At 51.2% G+C, this 26,818-nt stretch overlaps 12 protein-coding genes across 12 annotated transcripts; 6 read left to right on the plus strand and 6 right to left on the minus strand.

Moving 5' to 3' along the window:
* Positions 1–31: 31 nt before the first annotated feature.
* abp2 (putative ARS binding protein Abp2) lies at positions 32–2,803 on the minus strand. Its single transcript, XM_073765118.1, has 2 exons — positions 2,030–2,803; positions 32–1,981 (listed from the first exon to the last, which is right to left on the minus strand). Exons 1-2 carry the CDS (start codon positions 2,675–2,677, stop codon positions 326–328), a joined length of 2,304 nt encoding a protein of 767 aa, XP_073616065.1. The 5' UTR covers positions 2,678–2,803; the 3' UTR covers positions 32–325.
* A 699-nt stretch (positions 2,804–3,502) lies between these two features.
* BDV17DRAFT_77780 (uncharacterized protein) lies at positions 3,503–5,849 on the plus strand. Its single transcript, XM_073765119.1, has one exon. The coding sequence runs from the start codon at positions 3,589–3,591 to the stop codon at positions 5,710–5,712; it is 2,124 nt and encodes a 707-aa protein (XP_073616066.1). The 5' UTR covers positions 3,503–3,588; the 3' UTR covers positions 5,713–5,849.
* Positions 5,850–7,537: 1,688 nt separating this feature from the next.
* On the plus strand, positions 7,538–9,832 carry BDV17DRAFT_262150 (cytochrome P450). Its single transcript, XM_073757753.1, has 7 exons — positions 7,538–8,058; positions 8,118–8,656; positions 8,706–9,026; positions 9,077–9,102; positions 9,151–9,235; positions 9,289–9,452; positions 9,504–9,832. Exons 1-7 carry the CDS (start codon positions 7,845–7,847, stop codon positions 9,697–9,699), a joined length of 1,545 nt encoding a protein of 514 aa, XP_073616067.1. The 5' UTR covers positions 7,538–7,844; the 3' UTR covers positions 9,700–9,832.
* A 292-nt stretch (positions 9,833–10,124) lies between these two features.
* Positions 10,125–10,872, plus strand: BDV17DRAFT_290885 (uncharacterized protein; the record flags this gene model as incomplete). The annotated part of the gene is made up of 3 exons (XM_073762008.1): positions 10,125–10,160; positions 10,258–10,330; positions 10,430–10,872. 3 exons carry the CDS (start codon positions 10,125–10,127, stop codon positions 10,870–10,872), a joined length of 552 nt encoding a protein of 183 aa, XP_073616068.1.
* A 361-nt stretch (positions 10,873–11,233) lies between these two features.
* On the minus strand, positions 11,234–12,387 carry BDV17DRAFT_77814 (uncharacterized protein). Its single transcript, XM_073765120.1, has 3 exons — positions 12,200–12,387; positions 12,075–12,141; positions 11,234–11,986 (listed from the first exon to the last, which is right to left on the minus strand). The coding sequence occupies exons 1-3, from the start codon at positions 12,233–12,235 to the stop codon at positions 11,328–11,330; spliced, it is 762 nt and encodes a 253-aa protein (XP_073616069.1). The 5' UTR covers positions 12,236–12,387; the 3' UTR covers positions 11,234–11,327.
* A 449-nt stretch (positions 12,388–12,836) lies between these two features.
* On the plus strand, positions 12,837–13,689 carry BDV17DRAFT_290887 (uncharacterized protein; the record flags this gene model as incomplete). Its single annotated transcript, XM_073762009.1, has 2 exons — positions 12,837–12,905; positions 12,973–13,689. 2 exons carry the CDS (start codon positions 12,837–12,839, stop codon positions 13,687–13,689), a joined length of 786 nt encoding a protein of 261 aa, XP_073616070.1.
* Positions 13,690–14,343: 654 nt separating this feature from the next.
* On the minus strand, positions 14,344–15,360 carry BDV17DRAFT_77821 (thioesterase family protein). The gene is made up of 2 exons (XM_073765121.1): positions 14,748–15,360; positions 14,344–14,637 (listed from the first exon to the last, which is right to left on the minus strand). Exons 1-2 carry the CDS (start codon positions 15,228–15,230, stop codon positions 14,383–14,385), a joined length of 738 nt encoding a protein of 245 aa, XP_073616071.1. The 5' UTR covers positions 15,231–15,360; the 3' UTR covers positions 14,344–14,382.
* On the minus strand, positions 15,332–15,690 carry BDV17DRAFT_262159 (uncharacterized protein). Its single transcript, XM_073757754.1, has one exon. The coding sequence runs from the start codon at positions 15,537–15,539 to the stop codon at positions 15,366–15,368; it is 174 nt and encodes a 57-aa protein (XP_073616072.1). The 5' UTR covers positions 15,540–15,690; the 3' UTR covers positions 15,332–15,365.
* Positions 15,691–15,770: 80 nt separating this feature from the next.
* Positions 15,771–19,673, minus strand: BDV17DRAFT_77899 (uncharacterized protein). Its single transcript, XM_073765125.1, has 4 exons — positions 18,776–19,673; positions 18,464–18,710; positions 18,291–18,415; positions 15,771–18,186 (listed from the first exon to the last, which is right to left on the minus strand). The coding sequence occupies exons 1-4, from the start codon at positions 19,240–19,242 to the stop codon at positions 15,822–15,824; spliced, it is 3,204 nt and encodes a 1,067-aa protein (XP_073616073.1). The 5' UTR covers positions 19,243–19,673; the 3' UTR covers positions 15,771–15,821.
* Positions 19,479–21,713, plus strand: BDV17DRAFT_77852 (cytochrome P450). Its single transcript, XM_073765124.1, has 5 exons — positions 19,479–19,806; positions 19,862–20,108; positions 20,178–20,814; positions 20,881–21,023; positions 21,107–21,713. Exons 1-5 carry the CDS (start codon positions 19,714–19,716, stop codon positions 21,556–21,558), a joined length of 1,572 nt encoding a protein of 523 aa, XP_073616074.1. The 5' UTR covers positions 19,479–19,713; the 3' UTR covers positions 21,559–21,713.
* Positions 21,714–22,337: 624 nt separating this feature from the next.
* On the plus strand, positions 22,338–23,905 carry BDV17DRAFT_77841 (uncharacterized protein). Its single transcript, XM_073765123.1, has one exon. The coding sequence runs from the start codon at positions 22,506–22,508 to the stop codon at positions 23,613–23,615; it is 1,110 nt and encodes a 369-aa protein (XP_073616075.1). The 5' UTR covers positions 22,338–22,505; the 3' UTR covers positions 23,616–23,905.
* On the minus strand, positions 23,906–26,813 carry BDV17DRAFT_77840 (C2H2 type zinc finger domain protein). Its single transcript, XM_073765122.1, has 7 exons — positions 26,633–26,813; positions 26,551–26,566; positions 25,963–26,471; positions 25,700–25,909; positions 25,606–25,650; positions 25,452–25,553; positions 23,906–25,398 (listed from the first exon to the last, which is right to left on the minus strand). Exons 1-7 carry the CDS (start codon positions 26,720–26,722, stop codon positions 24,196–24,198), a joined length of 2,175 nt encoding a protein of 724 aa, XP_073616076.1. The 5' UTR covers positions 26,723–26,813; the 3' UTR covers positions 23,906–24,195.
* Positions 26,814–26,818: the final 5 nt, after the last annotated feature.

Genomic DNA, 26,818 nt, shown 5'->3' on the forward strand with positions numbered 1-26,818 from the left:
AAATTAGGGGATGAATAAGCTTTGGTGGTTCTCTTTCGCTTTCTTGATAGAAGCTGGCTACATGATATTTAGGAGGGAAATCTGAGTGATTGGAACCATCCATCATTATTCGTACTTGCAATCATATCGTAAAAGTAACACTGCGATGTGGGTATCTGAATAAAGAAACAAAGAGGCAAATGCCGAAAAGAAAAATAAAAGCTATTGCTCTGCATGAAGCAATAGGGTATAAAGAAACCTAATCCCCACGAAGATAGTAAGGAGAACAGAACGCGGAGTAGATCATTCCCCAAGCTCGTAGATGGCTGGGTATCAAGGGACGCCGTTATATGTCTGCCATGACAGACTCGAGGATCTTCTTCTTGTACTGAGACAGAGAACGTTCTCTTTTCTGCAGCTGTGCGCGCAACTTGATGTACCGCTGCTTCCATGTGGCTTCGGGTACGGCATTATCACCGTTGTCCACTTCGTACTCGGCATCAGTCAAGCTGTCGAGCTCAGCAGCACCATCGTCCAAGTCGTCCTGTTGCCGTGGGATATCAAGCGCTCCCGTGGCCATTGCAGGATTGCCACCAGCATGGCTAATGTGCAGATCTTCAAACGAGACTTTGGATAGGACGCCTGATGCATTTCTGTATTCCACGGAGAGGGTGTAAGCAGAACCTTGGCCAGCAATAACACCGGTGTTGAGTCTCGGTTTGATATGCACCATTAATGTGTTATCCGTCACCCCGGCATATCCAAAGTATGGACCAAGCCCTAGGTGCAAAGCTGAGGTTAGGGCAGCTGCGCCAAAAGGTAATTTAGAGTACAGCGCAGACAGATGTGCCACCACGACTGATGCCAAAGCCCGGGCCTCGTCTGGATTCAGCGGAGCCTGACGACCGGTGAGTTTTGCTCGCAACAGCTCGTTTGATAATATCCGCGCTACATCATCCGGGCTTATCATGGTGTTGGTAGCGCTTCCGCGGTTGACATTGGAGGCGGAGCTCGCAACCGTGCTACTAGGTCCCTCTGGCGCGAAATTTGCGGATCCATTTTTCATGGTAGCCGACTCGTTGCTCACGCCGTTTACCAACAATGTAGGTGGCGTCGCTAGTCGCACAGGAGCGCCAGAGTGCTGCGGCACTTGGAGCTGGAGCTTATTAGGCTTTGCGTTGCCATTGATAGGTGTTGGTGACTGGTGGTACTGGGCATTTGCAGGGTCCTGTTCAAGAACAATAGAGGGTGATGGCCTGACTGCAGTGCTGTGCAGATGTGATGGGTCCGAACGGTTGGGATTGACGGGAAAGGAAGAAAATGGGCCGGACGTCGTACCCCTGTTCGGCGGCCTGCCGCGCATCTTCCCAGTAGAGGACGTTGCGTTATTGGGCCAAGCAGAAGAGACAGCGGGACCGTGTCGCCTTTTGGCACGAGACTTATCTCCGGAAGATGGCGTGACTGCAGATCGTGGTTCGGCAGCAGAAAGAAATACGTCTGATGTATGGTGCCCTCTAGGGATGACGGCCGATTGTGGATAGCCAGCAGGAGACGCCTCACGGTCAAGGCTTTTCCATCGAAGATCTGACCCCGGTTGAGTGTTAGGCGCGTCTGCTGTGACGTCGGTTGGGAATGAGGACGCTGCCATCCACGGGTCATTGGACTCCATGTCCTCTGGAAATGCGCTAAATGGAATGGCACTTTGTGGAAACGTCGCGGAGTGTGCAGGAAATGTGTTTGCCTGAAAAACGATGGAAGTATCAAGCTGCGGCCGTTTGATGGCCCTCTCGTTCGAGTTTTCTTTCTCCTCCGCCCTCTTTCTCCCGCGCTTCGGTTTCCATTGTGGAACGAGTGCCCGCAAGGCAAGATCCTCCTCCAAGGGAACGCCATCGCGACTGTCACTGACGACAGCATTATTCGGCGGAAGTTGTGTATAGTAGGGATGCTGGTGGCCAAGGCAGTATTCGAAAAATGCATCAACGTGCATCGCGCGCATCCAACGCTAAAACGGTAAGAATTCGAGCAGCCATAGGAGACATGAAAAGCGTACCTTCAGACGGACCGCGTATTGTTGAACCTTTTGGGTGCTTTGTTTCTTTTCCATATCAGGGGGTTCTACTCCCAACTCAATAGCCAGCTGGATCCAAGTCTTCAGTTCTTTGCTGTCCAGTCTCTTTATCAGCTCCCACAGTGCAAAAATGCTGAAACTCTTTCCGTCGCTGCGAGGAGGGCATCGGAACGTCTTGCGCAGCTCAGTTGAATCGGCCGAGAGGGGGACGTTGGGATTGCAATAGAAGATGAAAAGGATATATGCGTCGTCGATATTCTCATCCGTAATTTCGCGCGACGGTAAAGATCGAGCATCACCTTGGTCATTCGTATCGCCCATCTGTCGTTGCCTTGAGTTATCGAACATTGGAGGGGACATCGACGGCCCTGAGCGTATTGGTGGCCCTGGAGGAATAGCTGGACGCGGCGCAGTGGGCGACGATTGGACGCTTCGAGGAGTTGCTTTGCGATGCAGCGGGGGTGACTTGGAGTTGCCTAAGTGTGATTGTGTACTGCCAATGGACGAGCCGCTCTGTAAACCCGGCTCAATGGAAGCTGGGTAACGCGCATACTGCTGGATTACTATGGGAGCGCCGCCTAACTCGTTGCGATCGGCCTGATTCATCATAGCTGGGAAAGTGCCCTGCATCGCGAACAACAATCCGGCCGGTCAAAGACGACCAGCTGCCGAGATTGAAACCAGAGGATGGGCGTATGTATAATTTAGAGAGCGGCTCGGAGGCACATGGGAGCTGCGGAGAAGCTGGTCTCGGGTCGCGTCAGACGAACAAAGAGAGATAATACAAGTAGTATCAGGTGGTGGCAGAATCACAGCCAAACTGGGGCCAGCCTGGACTAGACGCATGAGTCGCAAAGGAGGGGTATATATATGAACAGCAAAGTCACGCAGGAGCAGTCAAGCAACAGAGTCCTTCATCGTGAGGGCTCAGGAGATGACAGAGAGCCATGGCCGCGAATAGCAATGAGGGAAGAGGGGAGGTGAGGAGGAGGGTGGCTGGACGAGGGCGGGCGCTTTAAAAGCGCGGCGACAATCGTGAGCGACTCTTGGGCGTGGACTAGAGTGACTAGCCTGACTAGCACCTCTAGCCTCTTGGACTGAGCGCCCGCTGTTAAGCCTGTTGCTATTTCGAGACGGCCAGGGCAACAGTCTAACGCCCGCCTGGGTTTAGCGCTCTGGGACTAGCCTGGGCCCAGGCGGATGCTGATGCCTTGCTGCCTTGGTGCCCGGTCACCTGACGCGGCTGTCCCCATCGCGATCAGGCCATTGGCTTTGGAGACTCCAGCTCTTATCGATAAACCTCTCTCCCTTGGCAGCTCGACATCATCTCCGCTTCATCTCATACTCGTGTTACTTCCTCCTCAATGACCTGCAAGTTTATGTCTCATTTACTCTGTTAGTGATGACTGTCCGGACTCTTTCGCTCCCATGCGCTTCACTTTTCCTCTAACAACACCTTTACTCACCGGAACATGATTCCACTTTACCCTCCCTCCTCCTCCGTCCCGCAGTACTAGACGCCGTTGCTAGGGTCTGCGATCATGGCTTCTTCCATTCGTTCCCCACGCAGGCCTTCTGCAACACGGTCGCGACCTGTTCGCTCGAATCGCACCCATGTCCAATCCTACAATGAAGATAGCGGTTCCGAGGAGGTTCTGGACGAGGGCGACGGGACTGGCCAGCAGAGGTCAAGACGCCTCTCGCTCTCTTTACGTCCTCGAAACTCGAAACGCATTCCTACATCGTATCGCGAGGAGTCTACAGATGATGATTTTGAGATACCTCGGGGTGAAGATCCGGGAAGTTCGACGAGGGAGGCTAGTCTGCTAAACGTTGCTGCACACCCCAATCCTACTACGCAAGTGACACCTCGTCGTGCCCGCCGCAACCGTTCAGTCAAGACGAGATCCCAATCGCAAAGGGCAAACAGAACCTCAAAAAAGCGGCGCTTAGAGCTAGGGCGTCCCCTCAACAAGCGCAGAAAAGCCAGGGAGCCGGATACCCCGTTCATTAGTTCTGGAGTTATACCACCTTGGCAGACTCTCCCATACCACATCCTTTTTGACATCTTTCTTCGCGCCTCCTACCCTCTTGTCGACGAAAGGGCTATTAGGAGACACAGCACGGTAAATTGGTTGGTGGCAGTTGCCCTACTATGTCGCAGTTTCCATGAGCCTGCGCTCGCAGCCCTCTACTATTCTCCACCTTTGATACCTGCACCAAAGTCACACGGTTTATTAAGCCTTCTTGTCAAGCCTCAAGACAGTCTCTCCACAAATTATGTCAACAAGATAAAAGAGTTGCATGTTGATGTCGAAACGCTCCTGGTGTATAAAAGCGGTCCCACCTTAGGGTACTTCGACCTACACAAATTGATTGAGCATACACCGCAGGTGAGTGTTCTGCGGCTCTACCATAACAGTGACTACACGGTTGGCCTTCCCCAATGGGAAATGCCACGTTCCAAATGGGTCTATCCTGAGACACTTTTTGCTCTGATCAATTCAAGCTCGATCCGACTCCGCAGCTGGGACTGGAATGCTCGGTTTATGAATACGCAAAACTTGCTTCCGGTCATGCTAGCAAATCATAAACAAGCTCCTTTCAAAAGCATCCGAGACCTCAGGATATTGCACGCCTCTGCGGAGGATCCGGACGGCGATGAGGTTCAGGCTGAATCTGAAGTCGACTGTCTGGCTGCAGCTCTCAATAAGCTCTCCAATCTGCGTCGGCTGGAGTTTGTGGAGTCCTCCATAGTAAACGACCTTCTTCTCCCAAGATTACCGTCGAACCTGACTTTTCTTACCATTAACAACTGTGACGACGTGACGACTGCCAATTTCAGTCTATTTCTTGCCTCCCACGGGAAAAGCCTGCGAGAGTTGAGCCTCAGTCACAACCGCCATCTCAGTCTTTCTTTCATCGTTGACCTAAAGGAGACTTGCCGGTCTTTGGAGAAGTTAACGTTTGATCTCTCGATGCATGATCAGTCTAGCTTTCACGATATGGAACCCCATTTTGACGAGGTTCTTTCACCGTCTGAAATACCCACATGGCCTATCACCCTGCAGCATGTGGAGATGGTGCAGTTGCGCAGATGGAAGGACAGCACAGCTGAAGCCTTCTTTGCCTCTCTCATTGAAGCTGCTCCGCAATTGCCGAATTTACGGAAATTGGTGATTAGCGCAATCCTGAAAACTGGATGGCGTGACCGCGCCTCTTTTCGCGAGAAATGGATTGGCAAGCTAGAAAGGGTCTTTCTGCGGCGAAGTGCGCCGCCAAACCCGGCACTTTGCACTATCGCGCGGAATGCACAGGGGCAGGAATCAGGCGAGCCAACCTCAACCGAAGGTCCGCGAGCGAACGGGACCAAATTTTCATCACCGTCGAAGCGTAAAAGTGCCCGAATTGCGAGTCTCAAGCATTCCGATGAAGAGGATAACCAAAGTCCATCGCCAAGTGGCTATCGTCTGCATGAAGACGATAGTGATACCGATGTGGCATTCGTTCAGGGGATGTGTGATGTGGTAGTGATCCGGATTGATAATCAACGTCCACGGGAGACTCAATTCAACGAACAAGACTTCTTGGACGATGAGCTGAGCGGGGACGAGGATTGGAATGGTCACGACGTTGATATGGGTGGCGGCGACCATGCGTGGTGATGAGGTACAAAGGGTCTTTCGTCCTCACAATGCAGCTCTCATTTCTCTCAAATCCCTAATGGTATTCAGGCGTTTCGCGGTCTTTGGAGGGGGGGGGGGTTGGTTTTATATGTCACTGGTTTCTTGACCCAACAGGAAAGAGCATGGTGTTCCAGTGTTCGGAATTTGTACATTGGTGGCCTTTTGTCTTCGGCTTTTCTTCCGCCCAACATTCCCTATCTGCCTGATCTTCAGTCTCGGTGTTCTGCGGTTCTTATGCTATTCTACTAGTAGATGGGTCAATCTTCTGGCGTTACACGGCATATTCTCAGATTTGACTATTTGGCTGTGGGCCAGAAAACGACTCTACTGCGAAATATCAGTGAAATTACTTATCCAGCCCTCTTCTTACTAGACACGGTACATACTGGTCGTATATTGTTGTTACCCGCTGCTGTCTTGTCCCGCCGCAGGCGCCGCCTAGTCTCAGCCAGTGTCAGCAGGCAACTTCAACGATTCATCAATCTCGCAACCGTCAGCCCCTGCTAAATCCCTTTGTCAACACAATCTGATTAGAAGCGACGTCAGCCTCAGGAGCGCCTCAGAAGCCTAACCGAGAGGCCTTACCCTCTAGCCGACACACAGATGTCTCGTCAATCATTGTGCCTACAAGCTATGGGAATCTGTACGCCAGGACCGAGCGGGTTTCAATCCCCAGAATTGTTCGTTTTTATTCAATGCCAACCTTTTCCTTTCTAACGCTGTCTATTATAGTGACTCATTCATATCCCGGGCTACGGCAATGACTTGGAAGTAGTGGGAACCTCCGATGACAGGACTCCGGTACGAAGTGAAGCGCGGAAGGCAGCATCTGGGTGTTCAACTGACTATAGCGGTCTCACGGTACAAAGGTGGTAATTCCTGATGTCTAGGACGGGTAACCGAAGGTACAATGTCTGTCCCGGGGCTCTGGTCAAAGGCTCTAATCGCAAGCGACGGGTGATTTGACAAAGCATTATAGGGTTGATCGATTCAATCGTTGAAGGGTGGGCAATCGCGCTGCAGATTGACTGATTGGAACGACAGAATGCAATTCCCTGTACCCTGTCGCCGATCCCGGGATTGGAATTCAGGCCGACAAAGCAAAGAAACGCGATGCCATTTCTGGTCGTCAGTGGGCAAATGACGCTCTTCAAGCTCTCTTGGCCCTGGTGCGGAGACGTTTCCAAGATCAAGACATCAGGCTCGTTTTCCATGGACGTTTTCTTTTCTTTACAACGTCTTTCTTTCAAAATGGCGCAGGGTATGTGACGCCCGACACCCCTCCTATCAGGAGCTGCAGGCCAAATACCAAGACTGGACATGGCTATTTGCATTGCGCTTGCCTGGCACATTTGATTGATCCAGACAGGCCTGTGGAAGGCTGTTGAGTCGTTTTTACGACGGTTTCTTTTTGGCACCTTACGGACTGGGCCAGCATACCAAGACACCGAAAAATTGCCCGTAATGCTATTGATTGGCCATTCTGGAAGCCCGCTGTTGATTGTTTCACCTCCGCTTCTCGGATTGGGCTGTCGACTTCAATTGGCACCTATACCCGCTTTGCCTTTTCCTTGTCTTCTGATAGATGTCGCTGTTTCTGAAAATCGCTCATGACTGGATCAATGCAGAGCATGTCAGGGCCCCGTGCATAGTCACCTGTCCGTTGACTACTCGATAATCAGAGGTTGCACAGGCCTGTCGACGCCGTCCAGACCAAAGAAATTACTTCCTAATACGGACAAAACATGCAGGTCTGATACTTATCTCCGCAGTTTGTAATCGCCCTTGGGTACCCCGAGGCCCTCGGAGATCCGATCGAGTACGTGCTGTGCACGTTGCGAAGTGTGACAGCACCCATCAAGTCGGGCATTTCGCGTTGGTAAAGTCGCCAAAGGATATATACAGCCCCAGAAAACCATACACCGGCTCGGCCCCAGTTTTCTGAAGTCTCGGACATATCCCTTCATCCAGTGAAATGTTTGCTTCCTGGCGCACCCTACCGCTAAAGTCATATAAGGTTACGCGATCCCGCCCCGTCCACCTTTCGGATTTCTACTCAACCTCGACGAGTTGATACATATATCGCAAAGATTTCTAGGAGCTGCTAAGTCATGGCTATGCAACGTATCATCGAACTATTTGCCGTGTTCCTCCTCGTCGCGGTCTTACGAGCTGCCTTGATAGTGATCTATCGACTCAATTTCCATCCGCTGGCAAATATACCTGGGCCCTTCATCGCAAAGACAACTTGGTTATACTCTACTTGGTACAATATTGTAAGAGGACGATTTTACCTTCAGGTCCAGGAGCTGCACGAGCAATATGGTACTACCAAGATATCTACCCCTGATTCCTCGTTACACCAAGTTCTCTGACCAATCCAGGTCCAATTGTTCGGATTACGCCTAATGAAATCCACCTCAGTGACCCCGAAAACGGCGACAAGATATACTACGTGGGTTCTCGCTTCACCAAGGATGCTAAGTTCTATAGTGCATTCGGAATTGATGAATCTACGTTTACCTCCACGAGCTCGGACGTCCACCGTGTAAAAAGAGCTGCTCTGAGCCCGTTCTTCTCGCGAAAAAAGGTCCTGGAGCTAGAGGGTATCGTGCAGGAAAAGGCGCAGAAACTTATCACACGCATGAACAAGGCTTTCGAATCTGGAAATGGTATCGACCTCCATCATGGCTTCCGGGCAATATCGATAGACGCCATCACGGACTACGCCTTTGACAACTGTTATGATTTTCTTGATAAAGATGACTTTGGGGTTGAGTGGTTTAATGACTTTCGAGACATGGGTCCCGCCATCTGGTTCTTTCAGCAATTTCCTGCTGTTCAGCAGATGGCGATGCGTATACCCTACTGGCTTGCCAAACGCATAAGCGGGCCATTGGCAAGGATGATGTTCCAGCACCAAGTTCGCTTTCCTTCGAGAGATTTCCGGTCATTTTACTGATGCTTCTTAGAGCTCTCGTGACCAAATACTCCGGGTGAAGGATACAATAGACAGACGCGAAAAAGTTTCTCGAAGCACCATCTTTCACCAGTTACTCCGACCTGACGCGGCAGAGGGATACAAGATACCCACTGTGGATGAGTTATCGGACGAGTCCCAGAGCCTCCTTGGAGCTGCTGCAGATACGACAGGCAACGCCATGAATATGGCGGCGTATCAGATCGTTATTAACCCGGAAGTCTATGCACGAGTCTCAACCGAACTCAGAGACGCGTTCCCCAATCCTGACGCACGCATGGATTATGTTACGTTGGAGAAACTTCCGTATTTGGTGAGTAGTATAATTGCTAGGATAGCAGGCTGCCAGTGCTAACTCGACAGACTGCTGTGATGAAGGAATCTCTTCGGTAAGGATCCTCAAACGCAAACTTCTTGCCAGGAGCTGACAAGCTAAGACTATGCTTTGCCAACCCTGGCCGGCTTCCCCGCGTAGTTCCAGCTTCTGGTGCAGAATTCCACGGCTACTATGCTCCTCCGGGTGTAGGTCTTTCCCTCTGTGATATACTGGGCTGCATTAACATAGCCTTGCTTAGACCGTGGTGAGCATGAGCTCCTGGATGACGCACCATAACGAGAGCATATTTCCAAATGCAGAGAGATTCGATCCTGAGCGCTGGCTGGATCCAAAGAGGGCAAAAATGCTAGAAAAGTATCTGTACACCTTCGGAAAGGGGTCACGACAGTGCGTGGGCATGCAGTGAGTATATATCCTGACTTTAGTTTCGACATTTCTGACCTTAGAAAACAGACTCGCCTATTGTGAGCTCTATGTGACATTAGGCCGGGTGTTTCGCCAGTTTGATAACCTGAAGACACGGGCCAAATCTAGGGAAGAGCTGCTCTTTGATGATTACTTTTCAGCATACCCCCCGAAAGAGCATGATGACTTTGTATTTGAGAGAGCGCAGATAACTAGCGTTGGTCCTGGTTCCCTTACCTCTTAGGTAGCTGATATTTCAGGATTGCGTTGTCTTATTACCTCTGGGAATCATTATTGAGCGTAGCGTTCAGCTGAAGTGAAGGATCGGGTGAATCAAGAGCACATTTCTTCAGTGACAGCTGGAGACAGGAATAACACTCTCACTTTTACTCTCACTCCAATTCCTACCTCCCTCTCTCCATAGCTTTTTGCCCTTCCTCTTTACCTTTTCTCCCCCTATACTCAATCTCTTATCCTTCACCTTCTTACCCTTGCTCCTTTCTCTTCAACTACTCTACCACCACCGCATCACCACCAACCATCCTACAACCTACCTTTGCCTCCATACCACCCACCAGCAACCCACCTCAGAGACACCCAATCACTCCAACAACTTGATTTCTATCATCCTTACTAACCCACCATCCAAATCGAACAAATATCGCCAACATGCCCATGATCTGGAACGACCAGGCGGATGCCAAGGTAGGTCATCCCTCCACCCATCAGACGGTGCCTTATCACAAATCCCTTTGGGTACGTCTGCCAGGAGGCCAGACAGCTAACTCATCTGACTCTCCAGCTCCTAGTGGCAATTATTTCCACCAACGACGCGAAATTGAACTGGTCTGCTATCGCGGAGTACATGGGGCCTGGTATGTTTTTGTGCTCTTTTTACCTTTCTCCCCAGTATATTAAAATTCAGAGCAAGAGGATAGAATCTGCTAACATTCGCTCTTCTCGTCCTACTCCAGAATGCTCCGTCAGCGCAGTCCAACACCGCATTCAACGCTTGAAAGACAATGTCAAAACCAAGAACCCGGATCTTGTCGCTTCCCCAGAAAAGGGCAAAGGAAAGGGCAAAGGCAAGGTCAAACCTACCGACAACTCAAGCAACGCCGCCGAGACTGGCTCTGCGTCTGCGTCTCCTCGGAAGAGAGGGAGGCCGAATAAGGACATCAAAATTGTCACGGCTGGCCCGGGTCGTCAGGAAGTGGAGATCGTAGGAGAGGACGCGGAGCTGATGAAAAGTGCAATCAAGGAGGCTGTTGAGAAGGGGAGTCCGGCTAAGAAGGTTAGGGGTGGTAGTACTGGAGGGTCGGAGGTGGAAGGGACTCAGGGCTTAGGACGTCTGAAGGAGGTTGCTGCCGAGGTTGACATGGTGAAGGTTGAAGAAGAGGATGAAGAGTTTGCATGAGTCATGACAATCGGCTGCGCTGGACTGAGACTGTTGCGGATTGGAACATGGTTTTGCCTTGGGGTAATGAAATGGAATGGGCAGCTGGCAGATTTGGTCTAGCTGCTGGGGTGCCTTGAGATTGGCGTTTTGTTTCCCTTTTCTACGCTCATATTTTCTCTGCGCTTTGAATTTGGAAATGTATTTGAATTTTTGAAGGGAGTGGGAGGGGTTAACATATGGTTTGCATTTGCGTGTTATCAATGGAAAGCAGATACGCCGCATCTACAGTCAGATAGAGGGCCGTATATTCAATCAATCAAATTTATTGAACTTTGGTCCTCCTTTAAGCCCTAAAAACATATCTGCCATGTCTCACAATTTTTGCTGCGCCCATATTCGCATAAAGAAAATAAAGAGAAAAATTTCCTAGATCCCTAAGAGAACCAACAACAGCTCCCCAAAACCCTAAACCATCAAGCATAATCCTCATCATCCTCATGGCAGTCAATAAACTCCGAAACCGAGCTGTCGATGTCATCCGTACTTGCAGCATCACTATCCTCCTTCCCAAAATGCTCACCGTACTGGACCATTCCATACTGAGAAGGAGCACGGCGCGCTCTGCTTATACTGCGCTTAACGGGGATATCGCCTCCAAAGACGGAACCATCATTGTCCAATGTCGAGCCTAGATTCAGACCCAGACTACTTTCAGCTACGACATTCGGGCTACTCTGCACAATGCTCGCAGAGGAGGGCGACGGCGCAGCAGAGAAAGCCGGGATATCATAAAGATTCTTGCTCTTGCCCTTCTTAGAGGGTGAAGGCGTACTGGGCTCGTTGTCCTCATCCTCATCCTGGCCATCGACGTCCATTTCCCTTTTCAGGGGCGATCCAAGTTCAAGTGCATCCTTCTGGTTCTCGCCCCGCTTGCGCTTACCCGAGCCGGGAGTCGAAATGGCGAATGATTTCTTCGGCTTGCTCGGGGTAGACTCAGCGCTGTTTGTTCCAGATGCGATAGTAAGTTTGGTCCCCTCGTTGCTTTTCCCCGAAGCGTCCTTGATGTTCTGGCGGATGCGCACGAGACGCTCGGTTATTGCGCGGGGGGTTGGTTTGTCTTTTGCTTCGCCGGCTGGGGGGTTGGTTGTTAGGTAGGCGTTCATGAAGTGGGTGTTTATACTTGGGGAAGAAATAAGAATGATAGGGGAGGAAGAACTTACGCCATGCTGCAACAACCTTTTTGGGGTCGAGCTTGAGATCATGGGTCTCAAGGATTTTGAGAAGGAGCTGTCATCAGGACAAGGTTATTCTGAACTGCTTGAGGGAGTTCAAGGGGGGAACCTACGAGTTGGTCCCTCTCAGCCGTCCATTTCACGGGCATCTTGAAGAGTTTTGGACGTTTAGAGTGCGGGAAAGATCGATGATGTTGTCAAGAGGTTTATTGTACAAGGTATCAGTGATCTGCGGGTAGGTATTAAGGGATAGAAGGATGATGGTGAGGGATAGAAGGATGGTAGCAAGGGAAAGGAGAGGAAAAGAAAGACAGTGTTAAGTAGAAGTTAAGGGAAGGTCAAGTGGAGCTAGGGAGGGCTGAAGGTCTTGATGGAGCCCGCTGATGTGTTACTGCTTCTTCACTGTGCCCTTGGCTTTTCTTCACTGTTCTCTTCACTTCCCTCTCTGTGACCAACACTTCCGCTCTTCTTTGCTCTGCTCATGACCTTCCTTCTTCATTGTCGCAGTCAGACTTATCCTCAGATCACCTACCCATTGGTCTAGTTCTCACTTCTGTCTGTCTTTCCTCTCATCCGTCTATCTAATTCATCTTCTGGAGCCCCTTGGATTCTATCCGCTGTTTTGCACTTTGACTGCCTTCAACCAAACGTTCGATTCAAGACGCTAAATATTACAGCAGGCTTGAGTCCCATTCGCTCTGCTCTGTTCTACTAGTTCCTTTCTCACCGATACGACACCCAGCCGCGGAAATGGTCACCTGGGACTCTGAAGCCAACGATCGCTTGCTGGCAGCTATTATTGCCGCTAATCCGGGAAAGGTAAGCTATCTATCTAGTTCCTTTTCATTTCCAAGTCATGTGCTGAGTGCCTGTCCGACATGTTTAGATTGACTACAATGCTATTGCCACAATGTTCGGTCAAGGTGCCAATTATGATACTATCAAGAACAGGCTCCGCAAGCACCGCAAGATGGCCGACGAGCTCAAGGCCGAGGCGGCCAAGAACGGAGTGTTTGTGGACAAAATACCCCGTGGCAGGCATTCGGCTAGTGCTCTTCAAACTCCCCGCCGCTCCCAGAATAAAGTCTCGAAGGCGCCCTCTGCATCTACTGGGAAAGGAAAAAATAGGACAGCCAAGGGCCTAGCGACGCCAAGTCAATCCGGGTCCAAGAAATCCGCTGGCCAGAGCTTAATACAGGCGATACTTGTGCACAGCGATGAGGATGAAGACGGAGATGATGTCAAGAAAGAAGAAGACGTCAAAGTGAAGACCGAAGTCGAGACCGCGGGGGTCATTCCTAGCGTTGAGGAGTCAGATGCTGAAACCGCCATTGCAGGCAACACTGGGTTCATAGACGGTGTGGTAGCTTCCATAGAAGAGGAGGATGTCTTCATTACCAAAAAGGGCACCACAACTCCTGCTCCTCACAGGATGGCGGTCCCTCCCGCTGACTCAGATGATGATGAGTACATGGACTCAGACAATGACACCCACACCCCACAGACACGTGGTCCTGCCCACAGTCGCCCGCGGCGTGCTCCCACAACCCCTCGCAGGAGCGCAAAGTATTCTCTCGACTCCAGTGATGACGAGGCAATCTAGGCGCGACTTGAGCTGTCCTTTTCTGTCTCTAAATTCTTATGTATCCCTGGTCGGTCTCGTTGTGCTTGCACAAAGAATAGGACAATTACTGGATCTAGCACGCTTAGCTTGGCGATATGTTGGAGGATTAGATACGACACTTTTGTATGTCGCTTGCGGACAAGGAAAGAGGTCTCTTGGGGCATTGGAGAATCTTTGAGAACTTCCCGGAACCATTGGTGATTGATGATTCAGACCAATTGACGGATAGAGACCGCTTTTTGAAATAGGCCGCTTCTTGAAATATGATGTTGCGTCCTATTAAGATCTCAAATGTTCCCAGAGTACGGCGAGGCAAAGTATCGTGCACCCAACCACTCAAGTAGCTATGGCAGGTGCGACCGACTGATGTTCAACAGTAGTCCCTTCCATTTCTATCTCATCAAATTCAGTTACCTAGGGAACTGGGAGTTGGTGAGGAAGACGCCACCCGGGATCGTGAAGCTGAAGAAAAATAGGAAAGAGCGCACCAGGGCCCGATGTCCTCGAAACGGTAGGCACAACCAAGCACAGGTAATGTCCACAGCATTGTTTAAGCCTGTGCGTGTCCCGTTGAGTCTACTGAATATATGCTAACGCAGCCTAACCCTCCAAGCGACCTATGGACTAGCTCGACATGGGCATCAAAGAGCGCCCGGTCTTAAGCGCGATTATTTACATCCTCGCCTTCCTGTCCAAATCCGAAATAATCACAACATGATTACTCAACGCAAGAATATCCCCATCCTCATCCATAATCTGCACACTCACATCATACCGCCCGTCAACAATGCGCAGGGAATTCGACCTTACCAAAACCCATTCCGTGTTCGGGCCGGGCCGCTTCTTGAACTCCACTGATTGACAGAGTGTGGAGACGGCGTGGCGCGCGTAGAAGCCCGCTGCGTGGGTGGCCGGTGGTTGGAGGGGCTAGTTATAATAGCGCGTTAATTATCGTTCGCCGAGGGGAGTTGGCTGCTTGGCATATGTATGTATTTGAATCTGGGTCGCTTGGATTTATTGGATCGACTTAGTCTTACCATGTCCGCGAGCAGCGCTAAATGGAGAAGATCCGAGATCTTTTCCCCGTCGCGAAAGGATAGCCAGACCTCGCGCTCGTGGCCGCCTAATCTATGGCCCCACAGGCCGTCCTTCGAGCGGGGTGCAACCCAGTGCAGTTTTCGAGTTACGGGGATTGCGTCGACGAGGGGGTCATCGATAATAACGCATTCTGTCTCGCGATTCGGTGGCGAATATAGAGTCGGCGGTGTGGAGGCCTGCGTAAGACCTTCCTCCCTGTCTAATCTGGCAAATGTAGCGATCGCGACGCAAGACGGAGATTGTGATTGTTGGGACGTTCCGGCGCGCGAAGGAAGATTGGGCTGGCTTTGCGGCCATCCATGTTCCTGGGCTTGTCCCTTTGCTGGTTGAGGTTCTAGGTCAAGCTCGACCTTGACAACGCATAGTCTGGACGTGGCGCGGAGTAACTTGCACGAGATCGACACTTGACCTGGCGCCACCATGCGGAGGAACTGGATGAACACATGGATGGGGTCGGGGTATTTTGCGACGTCTCCGCCCTTCGCGTCAATGAACTTTCGTGCGGCGGAGAGAAGTAGAGCGGTTAGATATCCTCCCAGGACAGAACTGCTGGTCTGTTAATGCTGTTCTTGAAGGCTGAAGATGGCTGTGGGTGGCATTGGGTATACATACTGCTGTGTGCACCAGTCGCGGGAGATCCTGGCTTTGAAGCGATCCCGGGCTCTTTCATCGACTGGAAGGGACGATGTTGCTTTAAGGAGGGGTGGACTTGATCCGTGCTGAGATGGCATCCCGACGGTAAAATCAAGAACGTAGATGCATAGTTCAAGAGTTCAAGAAAGGGTGGAAAGTCACTGGGTTAATAAATTCCCCCTGCGTGTGCTACCCTGTCTACAATCACATGGACATGGCCACGGTAGCATTAAGATCTCCATTGCCCACCATCCTTCTTATTCTGGATCGCTAGATGTCTTACCAACTACTATGGATCTGCGATGCGCCTTCTACAAAGCGCTTACAAAACCAATGATTCATACTTATAATTGCAACCACCCGCTATCACTCTGTATTGGTTATAAAAGTATTGAACTAGATTGGTGACCATTACCTTCCGACTGGAGGCGCTCCATCAATTTCTGCTTCCGTTCCCTCATCTTTCGCTCAAGCGGGTGCTGCTTCAGGCTGATTCTTTGCAGTCCTTCAATAGCGTCATCACAGCATCGAATGCTCTCGTTGAGCTTCTCTTGCAGCATATAGCACGACCCAAGCTCCATTATAGCGCCCAATCTATCCGGGTGAAAGTCGCCTCGATGAGACGACAGACGCCGCTGCCTCTCAATTACATCGAGAAGCGTAGATTCTGCCTCCGCGAACTTGGACTGTTTCGTTAGGATGATCCCTAATACCGTTCTCCCCATTAAGGTCCCTATGTGGTTTTCTCCGAGATTGCGGTCTGCAATTGACAGGCCATGGCGGACGAGAACTTCGGCCTCATCGTGCTGTCCGAGGGCGGTTTTGATCCTTGCTAGGTTTACCATGGCGAGAAGCGTGAATGGATGTTCTTTCCCCAGCTTCTCCTTGCGGACGTCAAGAACTTCTTCCAGCATTGTTAATGGCACGGATAAATCGTTATCTTCCATTTGCAATGCCAGCATGGCTAAATCTTCTTTCACTGATAGGGTCTTGATATGCGTTGAGCCTAAAATCTCACTCATTCCATCAAAAGCTTGTGTGAGAAGTCGCTTTGCATCGTCGAAATTCTCGTAGAATTTGGCGACAGTTCGTCCCAGGTTGTTGATGGCACCTAAAGAATCTTCATCCTTCGGCCCCTTGAGCTTGATGAGACCTTCGACAGCATGCTCTTGTAGCGTCTTGGCTTCACTGTATCGCCCTTGCTGCCATCTGGTGTGACCTAGGAGGTCCATTGCCATCAGCGTCTCATGACTGTTTGGTCCAAGTGTTGTGATGCAGGCCTGAAAGACAGCTTCTTGCAATTCCGCTGCCTCATCCCCGCGTCCCAGATTCCAGTAGGTGAGCGCCAACGCCAATGTTATCCGCCGAGTGGCAGACTGATTCAGACCCAGAACTCCATCCGTATACCTTTTCACAGCTAGCTGAAGTGCTGCGGCATCCTTCCAACGCCCATTATGCATGAAGACCGTGCTAAACTTTGCGTAGCGTATAGCTTGTGCTCGACCAAACCTTGACCCAGGCCCAGGCCACTGTGTAAGTCCGTACCAGCGGCGTTTTCGGTTCTCTGTAATTCTTTGCTCTATGGTTTTCTGACAGCCCTGGACATGGTCTATATGCGGAAGGATGTCTCTACGAAAGAACTCGTCGGCTTCGGTTGCGCCGAGGGGCGGGAGAAGGATCGAGTGAGAGAGCACCGTGGCTGCGATGTGAGACCAGACAGCCTGCTCTGAAGTGCTCATTCCGGGCCTCTCCCGCGCCCATCGATGGACTAGCGGGTGCATCGAATAGCTATCGGTAGACCCATCGTGTGTGACCAGAGACATCTGGAGGAGCTCTATGAGCGCCGATCGTACACGAAACTCATCGAAGTAACCAAGGTCTCGCCCTGCCCTCATAAAAGAAGGCAATGCTTGTGGACCGCGATCCTGCACAAGGAAAGCTAGTACCGACAGTCGCATGTTATTATATCTTTGATACCAGGTAATTGGCTGCTCCAGCTTCTCTTTCTCGACTCTTTCCTGCTCGACCTTCTCAATTGCACAATTGCAGACTGCCTTCCTTAGGATGTCGAACCGAATGTTCTTGTTATAGAGAAAGGAAAACATCTTCAGCAGCTCAAGGGCATCTTTGGACCGCTGTGTCCCCTTTTGCTCGATTCCGCGATATGACACTTCATATGATATGAGCGCGCTCATGTTGTCCTCGTCTTTATCAAGGAAGTCCAGGAACGATGTTGACGTACGACGAATCCGCTCCCAATTCTCGTCATAGAAGGTCAGATAGTTCTTCAAAGAGCACATACCCCTTCTTATCGTTGCCCCAGCGTGAATTAAAGCAAGCGCCAGGAACCCGAGCTGCCTAGCAATTTTGGAGGCCCAGGATGAAGAAGTAGCATCCCAGGGCTCTGCTAGTCGAGCGGCTCGCAAGAGAAGAGTGCTAGATTCGTTCTCCTCCATTCCCTGAAACTCGAAAAATCCGGGATCAACATTCCCATAGACTTTGTGAGCCGGGTTCCGTGTGGTTATAATGATGTGTCCTCGGTCGCCTTTTGGGAAGTACTCGTGGAGCTCCATACGGGGATCGTCAGCATTGTCGATGAATAAAAGCCATTTCTCGCTTCGGTTAGAGAGCCAGTGCATGGCCGCATTCTGATTCGGCTCGAGCTTGCCAAACTTTGCGATCTCGGCGTAAGTCTGTTTTGCCCGTTCGTGGGTGCTGGCGTCGATAGTAAAGACACCCCAATAGCTGCCAACTCACGGGTTAGTAGATGGCAAGTAGTTGGCAGCTGTTTGAAGGAAGAAGGGACAGCAAGGCGACATAGTGACGGGTCTGGATGAGGGGGCACCTGCCTATCTCGGTTCTGTTCTGCAAACTTGGAACAGAACTGAGTCTTCCCTGACCCACCGATGCCGTATATGACGAACCGCAGCTGCTTCTGTACCGACTGGTCATCTAACGGGGAGAAGAGAGCATCCTGCAACCTAATCAATGACTGAGTCCGGCCCGTATAGAAGCTACTGACACCCTGCGGGGGGTCGAAAAATTCGTTTGGCGTCGTGACGGAGATGGCATTGGCAACGGACCGCAGGGACTTCCTGAGGCTGGATAGAGTCGCAATGTCTTGTTCATTCTCATCCTCATCATCCCCTCCTCCAGATACGCGAACACGTTTATTCAGCTCCGCAATTTGAATTTTATATCCTTGGTCGAGAGATTGCACTTCCTGCAATATTCGATCGAGCTTGTCATTGGATTTTTGGTCGTTCAGCCTAAGCATTGACAAACAGCAGTTAATTCATGGCCCAGTAAGAACGACACAGAATTGGATACTCACACACCGAGCCCCATTAGCAATATCTGAAGGTTCTGCTTTTCAGTTGACAGTCCATGGCGAAGACGCTGGAGCTTTGTGTCCTTTTCACGCCTGCGACTCTCTTTCCCCAGCCCGTCGCGCTTCCCCATTACTTTAGGGCCGGTTGGCCCGTATATGTCCTGAACCACACCCTCGAGTCGCTTTGCAACATTCTCGCACCGCTGAAGGCTCTGTTCGCAGGTCGTTTGCAGAGTTTCAAGGCTACGCGCTCGCGGAGGAGAGACACTCGCACCTTTTGCACGGCCGTCTTTGAGGGCATCTTCAACGGAAGTGATGGTCAACTGCAGGGAGCTGACTTCGGCGATTAAGGCTGCAATCTCGTCTTGCACGGAAGCAACGCCGGCGCGAATATCCCTGAGAAACTTGACGAGACGACAGCACACGTTTGCAAGTTCGATGGCTGCGACACTGGCCGAGAACGGTTCCATTTTCCTGATTGAGCATCCGCTACCTCGTGAGGCTATACTACTATGATAGTGGGCCTGATCGCGAACGTGCTGCGGATGACAGATGAACCCATATTATAGCGCCGATTTGAAACAATTCGTCTTTCGAGGGATATTCCAGAATAGCGGAGTGGCAGCCGTCCTCCCTATCTCACCTGGTGGCCGGCGATCCAGCGAAGCGCCTGCTGACCGATTTCCTCCGTTGCAGCCTTTCGTTCACATATTTGCTTTTTTTAGTGCGGGGACGATGCACTTGCATCTTCCTATCACGACACTGAGAGCCTTCTGAGCGCTGACAAACAGTGTGGTTGACGAGCTGCCTAGTTTTTTATCAACACTTTTTTCGTGCCCTCATTATTCTGATGACACCTACCTAGGCGCAAATCCATTCTTCCCAGAAGTCAAAACAGACTTCCAGTCTACCTTTGCAAGCAGCCTCGCCGAAACAATACAATGCTTTTGGGCTCTACAATCCTCAGTTTCCTTGTAGGCTCTTTGGCACTGGTGGTTTTCTTCAGGTTCATCAGACGGCATCGGGAGTTGCGAGTAAGTTCGCTACCAGAGCGTTATTCAAACCCTCTGTCCTCTAACGCGTGTCCAGAACGACGAACAATTTGCCGCCACAAATGGCTGCCTACCTTTGAAAAAATGGAACTCGACTTGGCCTCTCGGGCTTGATCTGCTTCGGAAAGCCTTTTTCTACGAACGCAAGCAGCAAATCCTGAAGTTCTTCCTCGATGTGGTTGCCGAGTCGGGTACGACATTTGAACAGAACCTCCTCTTCGCGCGGGGGATTGATACAGTCGAGCCCAGAAATATACAAGCTGTTCTCTCCACACAATTCACCGGTCAGCACCACCATTCCAGTGTCTGAGTGTTTAGCAAAAGTACTCACAACTAACAATTACACTGGACAGATTTTGGACTCGGACTGCGACCCCCAATATTCGATCCCTTGCTGGGTAGGGGTATCTTTACCCAAGACGGAGAACAATGGCGGCACTCACGCGAGCTCATGCGCCCTCAATTTATGAGCAACCGAGTTACAAACTTCGAGCAGATTAGAGAAGCAGTGGACGACCTCATTTCTAGAATTCCAGAAAATGAAATAGTGGACTTACAGCCTCTCTTCTTTCGCCTTACCTTTGAAACCACTCTGTTCCTTCTATTCGGACAGCACCTGCCGTCACTAAAGTCAGAAGGCATCACAGGTTACGAATCCGAATTTGCGGATGCTTTCAATTTAGGCCAGGACTACCTTGCCAAACGTGGGAGGCTAGGTGACCTGTATTGGCTTCTCGGAGGTAAAGACTTTCAAAATGCCTGCAGGATCTGTCACGAGTTTGTGGATGGTGCTGTGCAGAAAGCGTTAGACTTCTCGATCTCGACCAGATTGAAGAAGCAGGATCAGGATGGAGAGTCAGCAACTGAGCCCTATGTGTTTATTGACGCGCTCATTGAGGAAACTCAAGATCCGAAGGTTCTTAGGGCTCAGTGTTTGAACATTCTGCTAGCCGGGAGAGACACTACAGCCTGCTGCCTCACATGGACACTGTAAGAGACACCTCGGGTCGACACCATATCTCCCAAAGTGGAAAGCTGACCATACGCAAAATGAAGTCGCCTGTTAGTACAACACCCGAAAGTCCTGTCAAAGCTCTGTGCCGAGATTAAGGACACAGTTGGGCTCGGACCAGGCTCATCAGCACCCACCATCACCCAGCTCAAGACACTCAAATACTTAGCCCTCGTGCTCAAAGAAGGTATGCACCCCTTGACCATATGCTTTGGAAAAAAGCATTGCCCAAGCCTAGAGCCTCACTAATATGTGCCGTTATTACTCTAGTACTTCGCCTATACCCATCTGTCCCCGTCAACTCTCGGGCAGCCACAAAAACCACGACCCTCCCCACTGGCGGCGGTCCCACAGGTACATCGCCCATACTTGTCCGAAAAGGCGAAGCAGTAGGATACTGCGTATACGCAATGCACCGCCGGAAGGATATCTATGGTACTGATGCGGATGAGTTTCGCCCTGAGCGATGGGAGGGCGACGCACTGCGGGATGTGGGATGGGGTTACCTACCTTTCAACGGTGGGCCGAGGATATGCCTGGGCCAGGATTTTGCGCTGCTAGAGGCAGGCTACACGATTGTGAGGTTGTTGCAGACGTTTGAGGTTATTGAGAAGGGTAGGGGGTTTGACGTGCCGCTTGGCGATGAGAAGCAGGTGCTTACTTTGGTTGTTGCATGCGGCGATGGGTGCTTTGTTAGGATGAGGAAGACAGGGCTGGATTAGGGTTGGATCTGGATTGTGGGGAAGCGGCTCGCTGAGACCGTGACGGGGACCATGGATGGTAGTCGGATATGCTTTTCCCATGAATAGAGCAGCCCATTCCTCAACCTTGTGCCGAGCTACCCATCATTCAAGCGGTCAAAAATGCCTATTGCTGGTGCACCTTTTTCGCTCACTCGAGTCGCTCCGCATACAATCTGCGTGACGAAACGAGCTACTGACAGGTGCCTCGGCCTTAGTTGTTCCTGGATTATTTGATCCGAACCTAACCTGCAATGGTAATACATAGCAGGAGAATCTTCGAGACAGGCCATGCCCAAGCGACCTGAGACAATATTGCCTGACCAAGCAGCCAGTGGCGAAGTCCTTCAGCTAGCCAGAGGGAGGCTGCAGGTGGGCAACCCGAAGTTCCCGAAGAATAGCCGTGCAGTCAACAAGGCGAGCAGGGCAGCAGATAATATACCGCAAATACCACGATTGCCGGCAAGGACACCCCTGTCAAAGCCTACGGAGTTTATATTGAATCCTCTCGAGTGCACGCTGTACAACTGTAGATCGCGTTGTTGGGCGGACGGAGCCGCATTCCCGAAAGGCCGAGGACCAACGAGGCCGTGAGGCGACTGTGGAACGATAACGGGATCTTGGATCGTGATCGGAGCCCGACAGTCAATCGTAGTCGTAGAAGATGATGTCGGTGAGAGTGAGAGAAAAGCAAAGAAAGAACAACGGAGGCGGGCTCACGTGGGGATCTCCTGACGCGGGCGTGACCGAACGCGCCTTCCCTGATTGCTGCTTCCTCGCTTTTCCGAGTGGCGGGGATTTTTTCAGCCCATGTCCGACCTCATGCAACCCAACTCCCTCTCTCCCTCCTTCCGTCTTCCTCTTGCTTCGGACTCGACTCTGCATCTTCCGACCGTTCAAGAAGGAGGCCAAGGAGGAAGGGGTGAGCCATGGACCAGGGATTGACCATCTTTCACAAGGATGAAAGTGCCCAGCTCAGACAAAAGGAGGCAGCGGTCAGCAAGAAGCCGAAACGGGGCCCGCTCGACATCAACGAGCAATTCGCCTTGATCAAGGTCTGCGAGAAACGAGCAAAGTACAAGGAAATTTCCGACATTAACACCTCGAAATTCTGGATCGGAATTGAAATCGCCCTCGAGAGGGAAATCGGTCGCCGGTACTCGCACCAGTCTTGCCGTCGCCGCATCAGCGATCTCATCGCTCAACGAGCTACGGAACGAGAAGCCGCCAAAAACGGAACGCGATTATTCGGTTTACCTTTGGATTCAGCGATTTGTAGGATGCTGGACACTTGGCAACAAATGGACGAATTTAAGGCACAATTAGAAAGAGAGAAGGCCCTCAGTCAGATGGTCGGACACGATCCTGAAGTCCCTCAGAGGAACAAGCTCCAACGAGTCGCCGATTGGGTCAACAGTCTTCCAGACCCAGAACCTCCATCTCTTATCACTCCGCCCTCTACCGATTCTTGTCAGTCACCGATCAAACAGGATGAGTCCGCGGCTTTATGGGCTCGGCATCGCAAGATCGAAGATTACCGAGCCATTGCACGAACCAACCACTTCCGAGCGATGAACAACGATCTTGTCAGCAACCGACAACTCCTGTCGAACATAAACGAACAACTCAGATCGACACTCCATGATCCGCGGGCAATGCAGGCGCTGGCTGGTGTTAAGCGACCTCGTGAGGAGGACGAGACCACTCCCGACCGAGCCGCACCTCGTCCCCGGACACAATTGACCGACTCAGAATCAATGATCAAGCCAGTGTTGAAACAAAGTCCGGGCACCTCCCACGTCGTTCCCCGCTCCGAAAGTCATCCCGCTCAGCAGAATCCGATCGAGATAGTTTTTGGCAAATTCTGGGACAGCATGCTACCGTACTTCAAGGAGCGAGCCGCGAAGGACGGCTTATGCATCACAAAGTCCGAATCAATTATGCACGATATGTTCAAAGAAGTCGGGGCCGCCATGGCCCGAGCATTCATGAAACTCGAACAAACCTCACGCCCGCCCGCTCACAACTCTCATATCTAAATTTGCCATCGTTTCGCATCTCAAGTATTGCATATTTCCCCTCCATTCAATGAGCCTTTTATTTGCATCAATACCGGCATGCATTCTCTATCGTTTTTCTCTTTTTCCTTATCATTTCATTACCTTTGATCGTTCTTCCTTCGAATTTCCTTGATTTGCATAGAGTCGATACCCCCGGTTTTTGGGTCGCTTTGTTCTTTATTTCCAGTTCAGTTACATCGTGAGCATATTATTGCATATCTTCATCATTTATATTCTCGTTTCTGTACATACTGCGCTTCGTTTCAATGCTCCGCAACACTATTTGCAGGAGTTGAGCTTTACTCATATTTGTGAATGAAATAAGTCGAAAACATGCACATAGATACGCATATGCAGATTCGCAAGGTCGAACGCTGCGAGACTGCGTTACTGAATCTATATTCTATATATATATATCATCGCGAATTCATCTGGAAACGCCAGACGGTTGTTATCCCCCATCCCTATATTCATTAATGCAGCACCGAACTCGTCCCATCCACCCAAAACGCCCAAACAGTACCCAATCCACGAGCCCTAATAAACCAAAAACCTAAATCTAATGACACAAAATAATCCACTGATTAACAATCTCCTCCATATCATGCGCAATCCCCCACTGCGAAAACAAGCAGCGAAACAACTTCTGCATAGAATTCATCTCATACAGCAGATTCCGCACGGCCGCAACACCAGGTTGCGAATCTGTCCTCCCACCCGCAACGAACCGACTCGTTTCAGAGCCCGTTGATGTTGAAGGCCGATTGGTATCACAGCATAGATTCAGGTTCAGGTCGGCGGGCGAGAGGAGTGCGTCTTGCCAGACGATTGTGCGCGGGAGGGATACGTTTGCTATACCCGCTAAGGCGAACACGACGTAGACTGTTGCGGCTGCGAAGAGGGAGGAGGGCATGTGGATGACGTGGGCGCGGCCGCGGGGCAGTTGCTCGATTATGTCTTGGATGGCGATGGCGTGGAGTAGGGCGCGGCGGGCGTCTTCGGTGTTGACCCAGTGTAGCATGTCGAAGGATTGGCGGAGGGTGCGGGAGCCGCCGGAGACTTGTTGAGGGATGTCGTAGCGCGCGCAGACGTGCCGGCATAGCACCGTGCTGTTGATCATTGTGTCGAGGCAGATGGTGTGCCAGCGGAGGAGGACTTCGAGTCTTTCCGATGCGGAGAGGTGGATGCTCATTGTGATTGTTTCGTGGATTTGGGCGAGGGCGCGCCGGACGTCTGAGCGAGTGGGTACGCCGACAGCGGCGAGGTCGTGGTCGGAGTCGTCTGAGTCCGAGACGAGGGATTGTAGGCCTTCGAGGATGACGCGGAGGGAGAAGGCCGAGAGTTGGTAATCCAGAGCTCGGAAGCTGCCAATGGGTGGGAAGAGGGAGCGGAATAAGAGTCGAAAGGAGGGCTGCTCTACCTTTTGAGCGCGCATATGGACTAGCCATTCGTCGGCGTTGTTGGCGTCGAAGGCTTCCTCCGTGCTGGGTAGAGTGAGCGGGTTAGCGACATGGCGAGTGGAGGCTCCATCGCCTGACATCTGCGCAACTAGTCCGTCTAGGATATAGTATGCTAGCAAGGCGCGCTGCTGGATCTCGCGGGCAGCCCATGTTCGCCATTTGTGATCTTTCTCGGAGCTGGATGTATCAGGATAGGGCACTTCATCCACAGGAAACGGTTCGCTGTCGAGCATGCCACAATGGCGTGCCCAAAAGAAGCCCAGGGGACGGAATACTTGACTCGTGGTGCGAATGGTCCGGGTCTGATGAAGAAATGTTAGAATATGAAAAGCAGACTGTGTACTTCACGACATACCTTGGACAGTGCCCCGTATATTTGGCCCAATAAGGCAGTGAGAAGAAGCTGTACGCCATTACAAGCATCGTACGGACCGCGATGTGTAATCAGAGATTGCCACTAACATTATGAGTAAGCTACGATATTATGGCTCGAAGTGGTTGAGACTTACTGAAGTAGAAACGGCAGTATGAGCTAGCCTCCATAATGCTTCACCCTGTTACAGTATTAGCGAGATCCGGCCTAGGTGTATTGACTGTACATACCTTTGCAACAGAGTCCTTAGGGCCAAGATACAACGATCCGAGAGCCATAGCATTGAGAAGCAGAGGGTGGGTGCAATCCCGGAAAACAAAGGTGGCCCGGTGGAGAATCGGAAACGTAGGAATGAACCGTACGAAGAACATGTGCAGACACTCGTCTAGGAATACGGATGTAATAGACGTTGCCTTGATGGCGGCAGTCACGCTAGAGGACTAAAAGGCATCAGTTACGCCGTCTCTCTGGAGGTGCAAGTCATTTATCTTACTGAGCTTGTCACCATGTCCGAAACATCTCGTACGGCCTGATGGCTACCGCCCGATGGAATAGTGCCGATAGATGAGGATCTATCATCGAAGGAGTTTGGGGAACCAAAGTTCATACCGCTCACATCCTGTACAACGGGAGGGATTGGAAGAGATCCGAGAGGTATCTGCCATTGATCTGGAATATCCGACGACATGATACTCTGGAACAGATTCTCCGAGTCGGGCCATATTAGGGCAAAATCGAGGTCTGAGGCTACAGCCTGCTGGGTGTCGGACGTCTCCCATGTTTGACCTGGAGCAGATACTGGCACCGCAGCATCTGCTGGTGCCCGAGGAGCGTCCCAAGGAAGGGTATCCAATGGAGTCACTTGAGGCAGTTGCTGGGACTGTGCTTGCGCTTGCTTGGTGGCAGCGGCACGAGTGTGCAATTTCTCATGGCGGGTCAGGGCATCTTGGCGAGCAAATGGCCGACGGCATTCCTTGCAAACAAAGGGCTTAGAACCAGTGTCTTCGGCATATCCGGTCAGCGACTAGCTCTCAATCTCTCGGCGCATCGACCGCCGAGCTTTGTGCTCTAGGGTCCTTACGGCAACGTTCATGCCTCTAAATGCCGTTATTAATAAGGATGTCTCCACTAATGGGGGAAGATAGAGCGAGCTTGTTACTCACCCTCAAATGCTCAGCTTTGGAGAATCCTTTGTCGCACACGCGACATATCAGAGGCTTGGCTCCTGGATATGTGGTGGTCGATTGTGGCATCTTTCAGCGGTGAGGTAAGAAGGACTGAAGGCCATCCACAGCAGTAACAAGTTCGAGAAGAACAGTCTGGGGGTTGCCGGTGGAGAGCAGGCGAGA

The sequence above is a fragment of the Aspergillus undulatus genome (assembly GCF_047715775.1).
Source record: "Aspergillus undulatus strain CBS 261.88 unplaced genomic scaffold BDV17scaffold_21, whole genome shotgun sequence".
Lineage (NCBI taxonomy): Eukaryota > Fungi > Ascomycota > Eurotiomycetes > Eurotiales > Aspergillaceae > Aspergillus > Aspergillus undulatus.

Excerpts from the sequence above, each read along its gene's own strand:
- BDV17DRAFT_77841 (XM_073765123.1), top strand. The coding sequence starts at position 22,506 with ATGGACCAGGGATTGACCATCTTTCACAAGGATGAAAGTGCCCAGCTC.
- BDV17DRAFT_77780 (XM_073765119.1), top strand. The coding sequence starts at position 3,589 with ATGGCTTCTTCCATTCGTTCCCCACGCAGGCCTTCTGCAACACGGTCG.
- BDV17DRAFT_77821 (XM_073765121.1), bottom strand. The coding sequence starts at position 15,230 with ATGGTGGCGCCAGGTCAAGTGTCGATCTCGTGCAAGTTACTCCGCGCC. Across the intron at positions 14,638-14,747 it reads TAGCGCTGCTCGCGGACATG|CCCCTCCAACCACCGGCCAC; the intron begins GTAAGACTAAGT and ends TATTATAACTAG.
- BDV17DRAFT_77814 (XM_073765120.1), bottom strand. The coding sequence starts at position 12,235 with ATGCCCGTGAAATGGACGGCTGAGAGGGACCAACTC. Across the intron at positions 12,142-12,199 it reads CGGCTGAGAGGGACCAACTC|CTCCTTCTCAAAATCCTTGA; the intron begins GTAGGTTCCCCC and ends TCCTGATGACAG. Across the intron at positions 11,987-12,074 it reads AAAGGTTGTTGCAGCATGGC|CCGGCGAAGCAAAAGACAAA; the intron begins GTAAGTTCTTCC and ends CCAACCCCCCAG.
- BDV17DRAFT_262150 (XM_073757753.1), top strand. The coding sequence starts at position 7,845 with ATGGCTATGCAACGTATCATCGAACTATTTGCCGTGTTCCTCCTCGTC. Across the intron at positions 9,027-9,076 it reads TGGAGAAACTTCCGTATTTG|ACTGCTGTGATGAAGGAATC; the intron begins GTGAGTAGTATA and ends CTAACTCGACAG. Across the intron at positions 9,453-9,503 it reads CGACAGTGCGTGGGCATGCA|ACTCGCCTATTGTGAGCTCT; the intron begins GTGAGTATATAT and ends CTTAGAAAACAG.
- BDV17DRAFT_77852 (XM_073765124.1), top strand. The coding sequence starts at position 19,714 with ATGCTTTTGGGCTCTACAATCCTCAGTTTCCTTGTAGGCTCTTTGGCA. Across the intron at positions 19,807-19,861 it reads GACGGCATCGGGAGTTGCGA|AACGACGAACAATTTGCCGC; the intron begins GTAAGTTCGCTA and ends ACGCGTGTCCAG. Across the intron at positions 20,815-20,880 it reads TGCTGCCTCACATGGACACT|TCGCCTGTTAGTACAACACC; the intron begins GTAAGAGACACC and ends CGCAAAATGAAG.
- BDV17DRAFT_77899 (XM_073765125.1), bottom strand. The coding sequence starts at position 19,242 with ATGGAACCGTTCTCGGCCAGTGTCGCAGCCATCGAACTTGCAAACGTG. Across the intron at positions 18,711-18,775 it reads TTGCTAATGGGGCTCGGTGT|GCTGAACGACCAAAAATCCA; the intron begins GTGAGTATCCAA and ends GTCAATGCTTAG. Across the intron at positions 18,416-18,463 it reads TTTTCGACCCCCCGCAGGGT|GATGCTCTCTTCTCCCCGTT; the intron begins GTCAGTAGCTTC and ends ATTAGGTTGCAG.
- abp2 (XM_073765118.1), bottom strand. The coding sequence starts at position 2,677 with ATGCAGGGCACTTTCCCAGCTATGATGAATCAGGCCGATCGCAACGAG. Across the intron at positions 1,982-2,029 it reads AATACGCGGTCCGTCTGAAG|CGTTGGATGCGCGCGATGCA; the intron begins GTACGCTTTTCA and ends TTACCGTTTTAG.
- BDV17DRAFT_262159 (XM_073757754.1), bottom strand. The coding sequence starts at position 15,539 with ATGCCATCTCAGCACGGATCAAGTCCACCCCTCCTTAAAGCAACATCG.
- BDV17DRAFT_77840 (XM_073765122.1), bottom strand. The coding sequence starts at position 26,722 with ATGCCACAATCGACCACCACATATCCAGGAGCCAAGCCTCTGATATGT. Across the intron at positions 25,910-25,962 it reads CGGACATGGTGACAAGCTCA|TCCTCTAGCGTGACTGCCGC; the intron begins GTAAGATAAATG and ends GATGCCTTTTAG. Across the intron at positions 25,651-25,699 it reads CTAAGGACTCTGTTGCAAAG|GGTGAAGCATTATGGAGGCT; the intron begins GTATGTACAGTC and ends ATACTGTAACAG.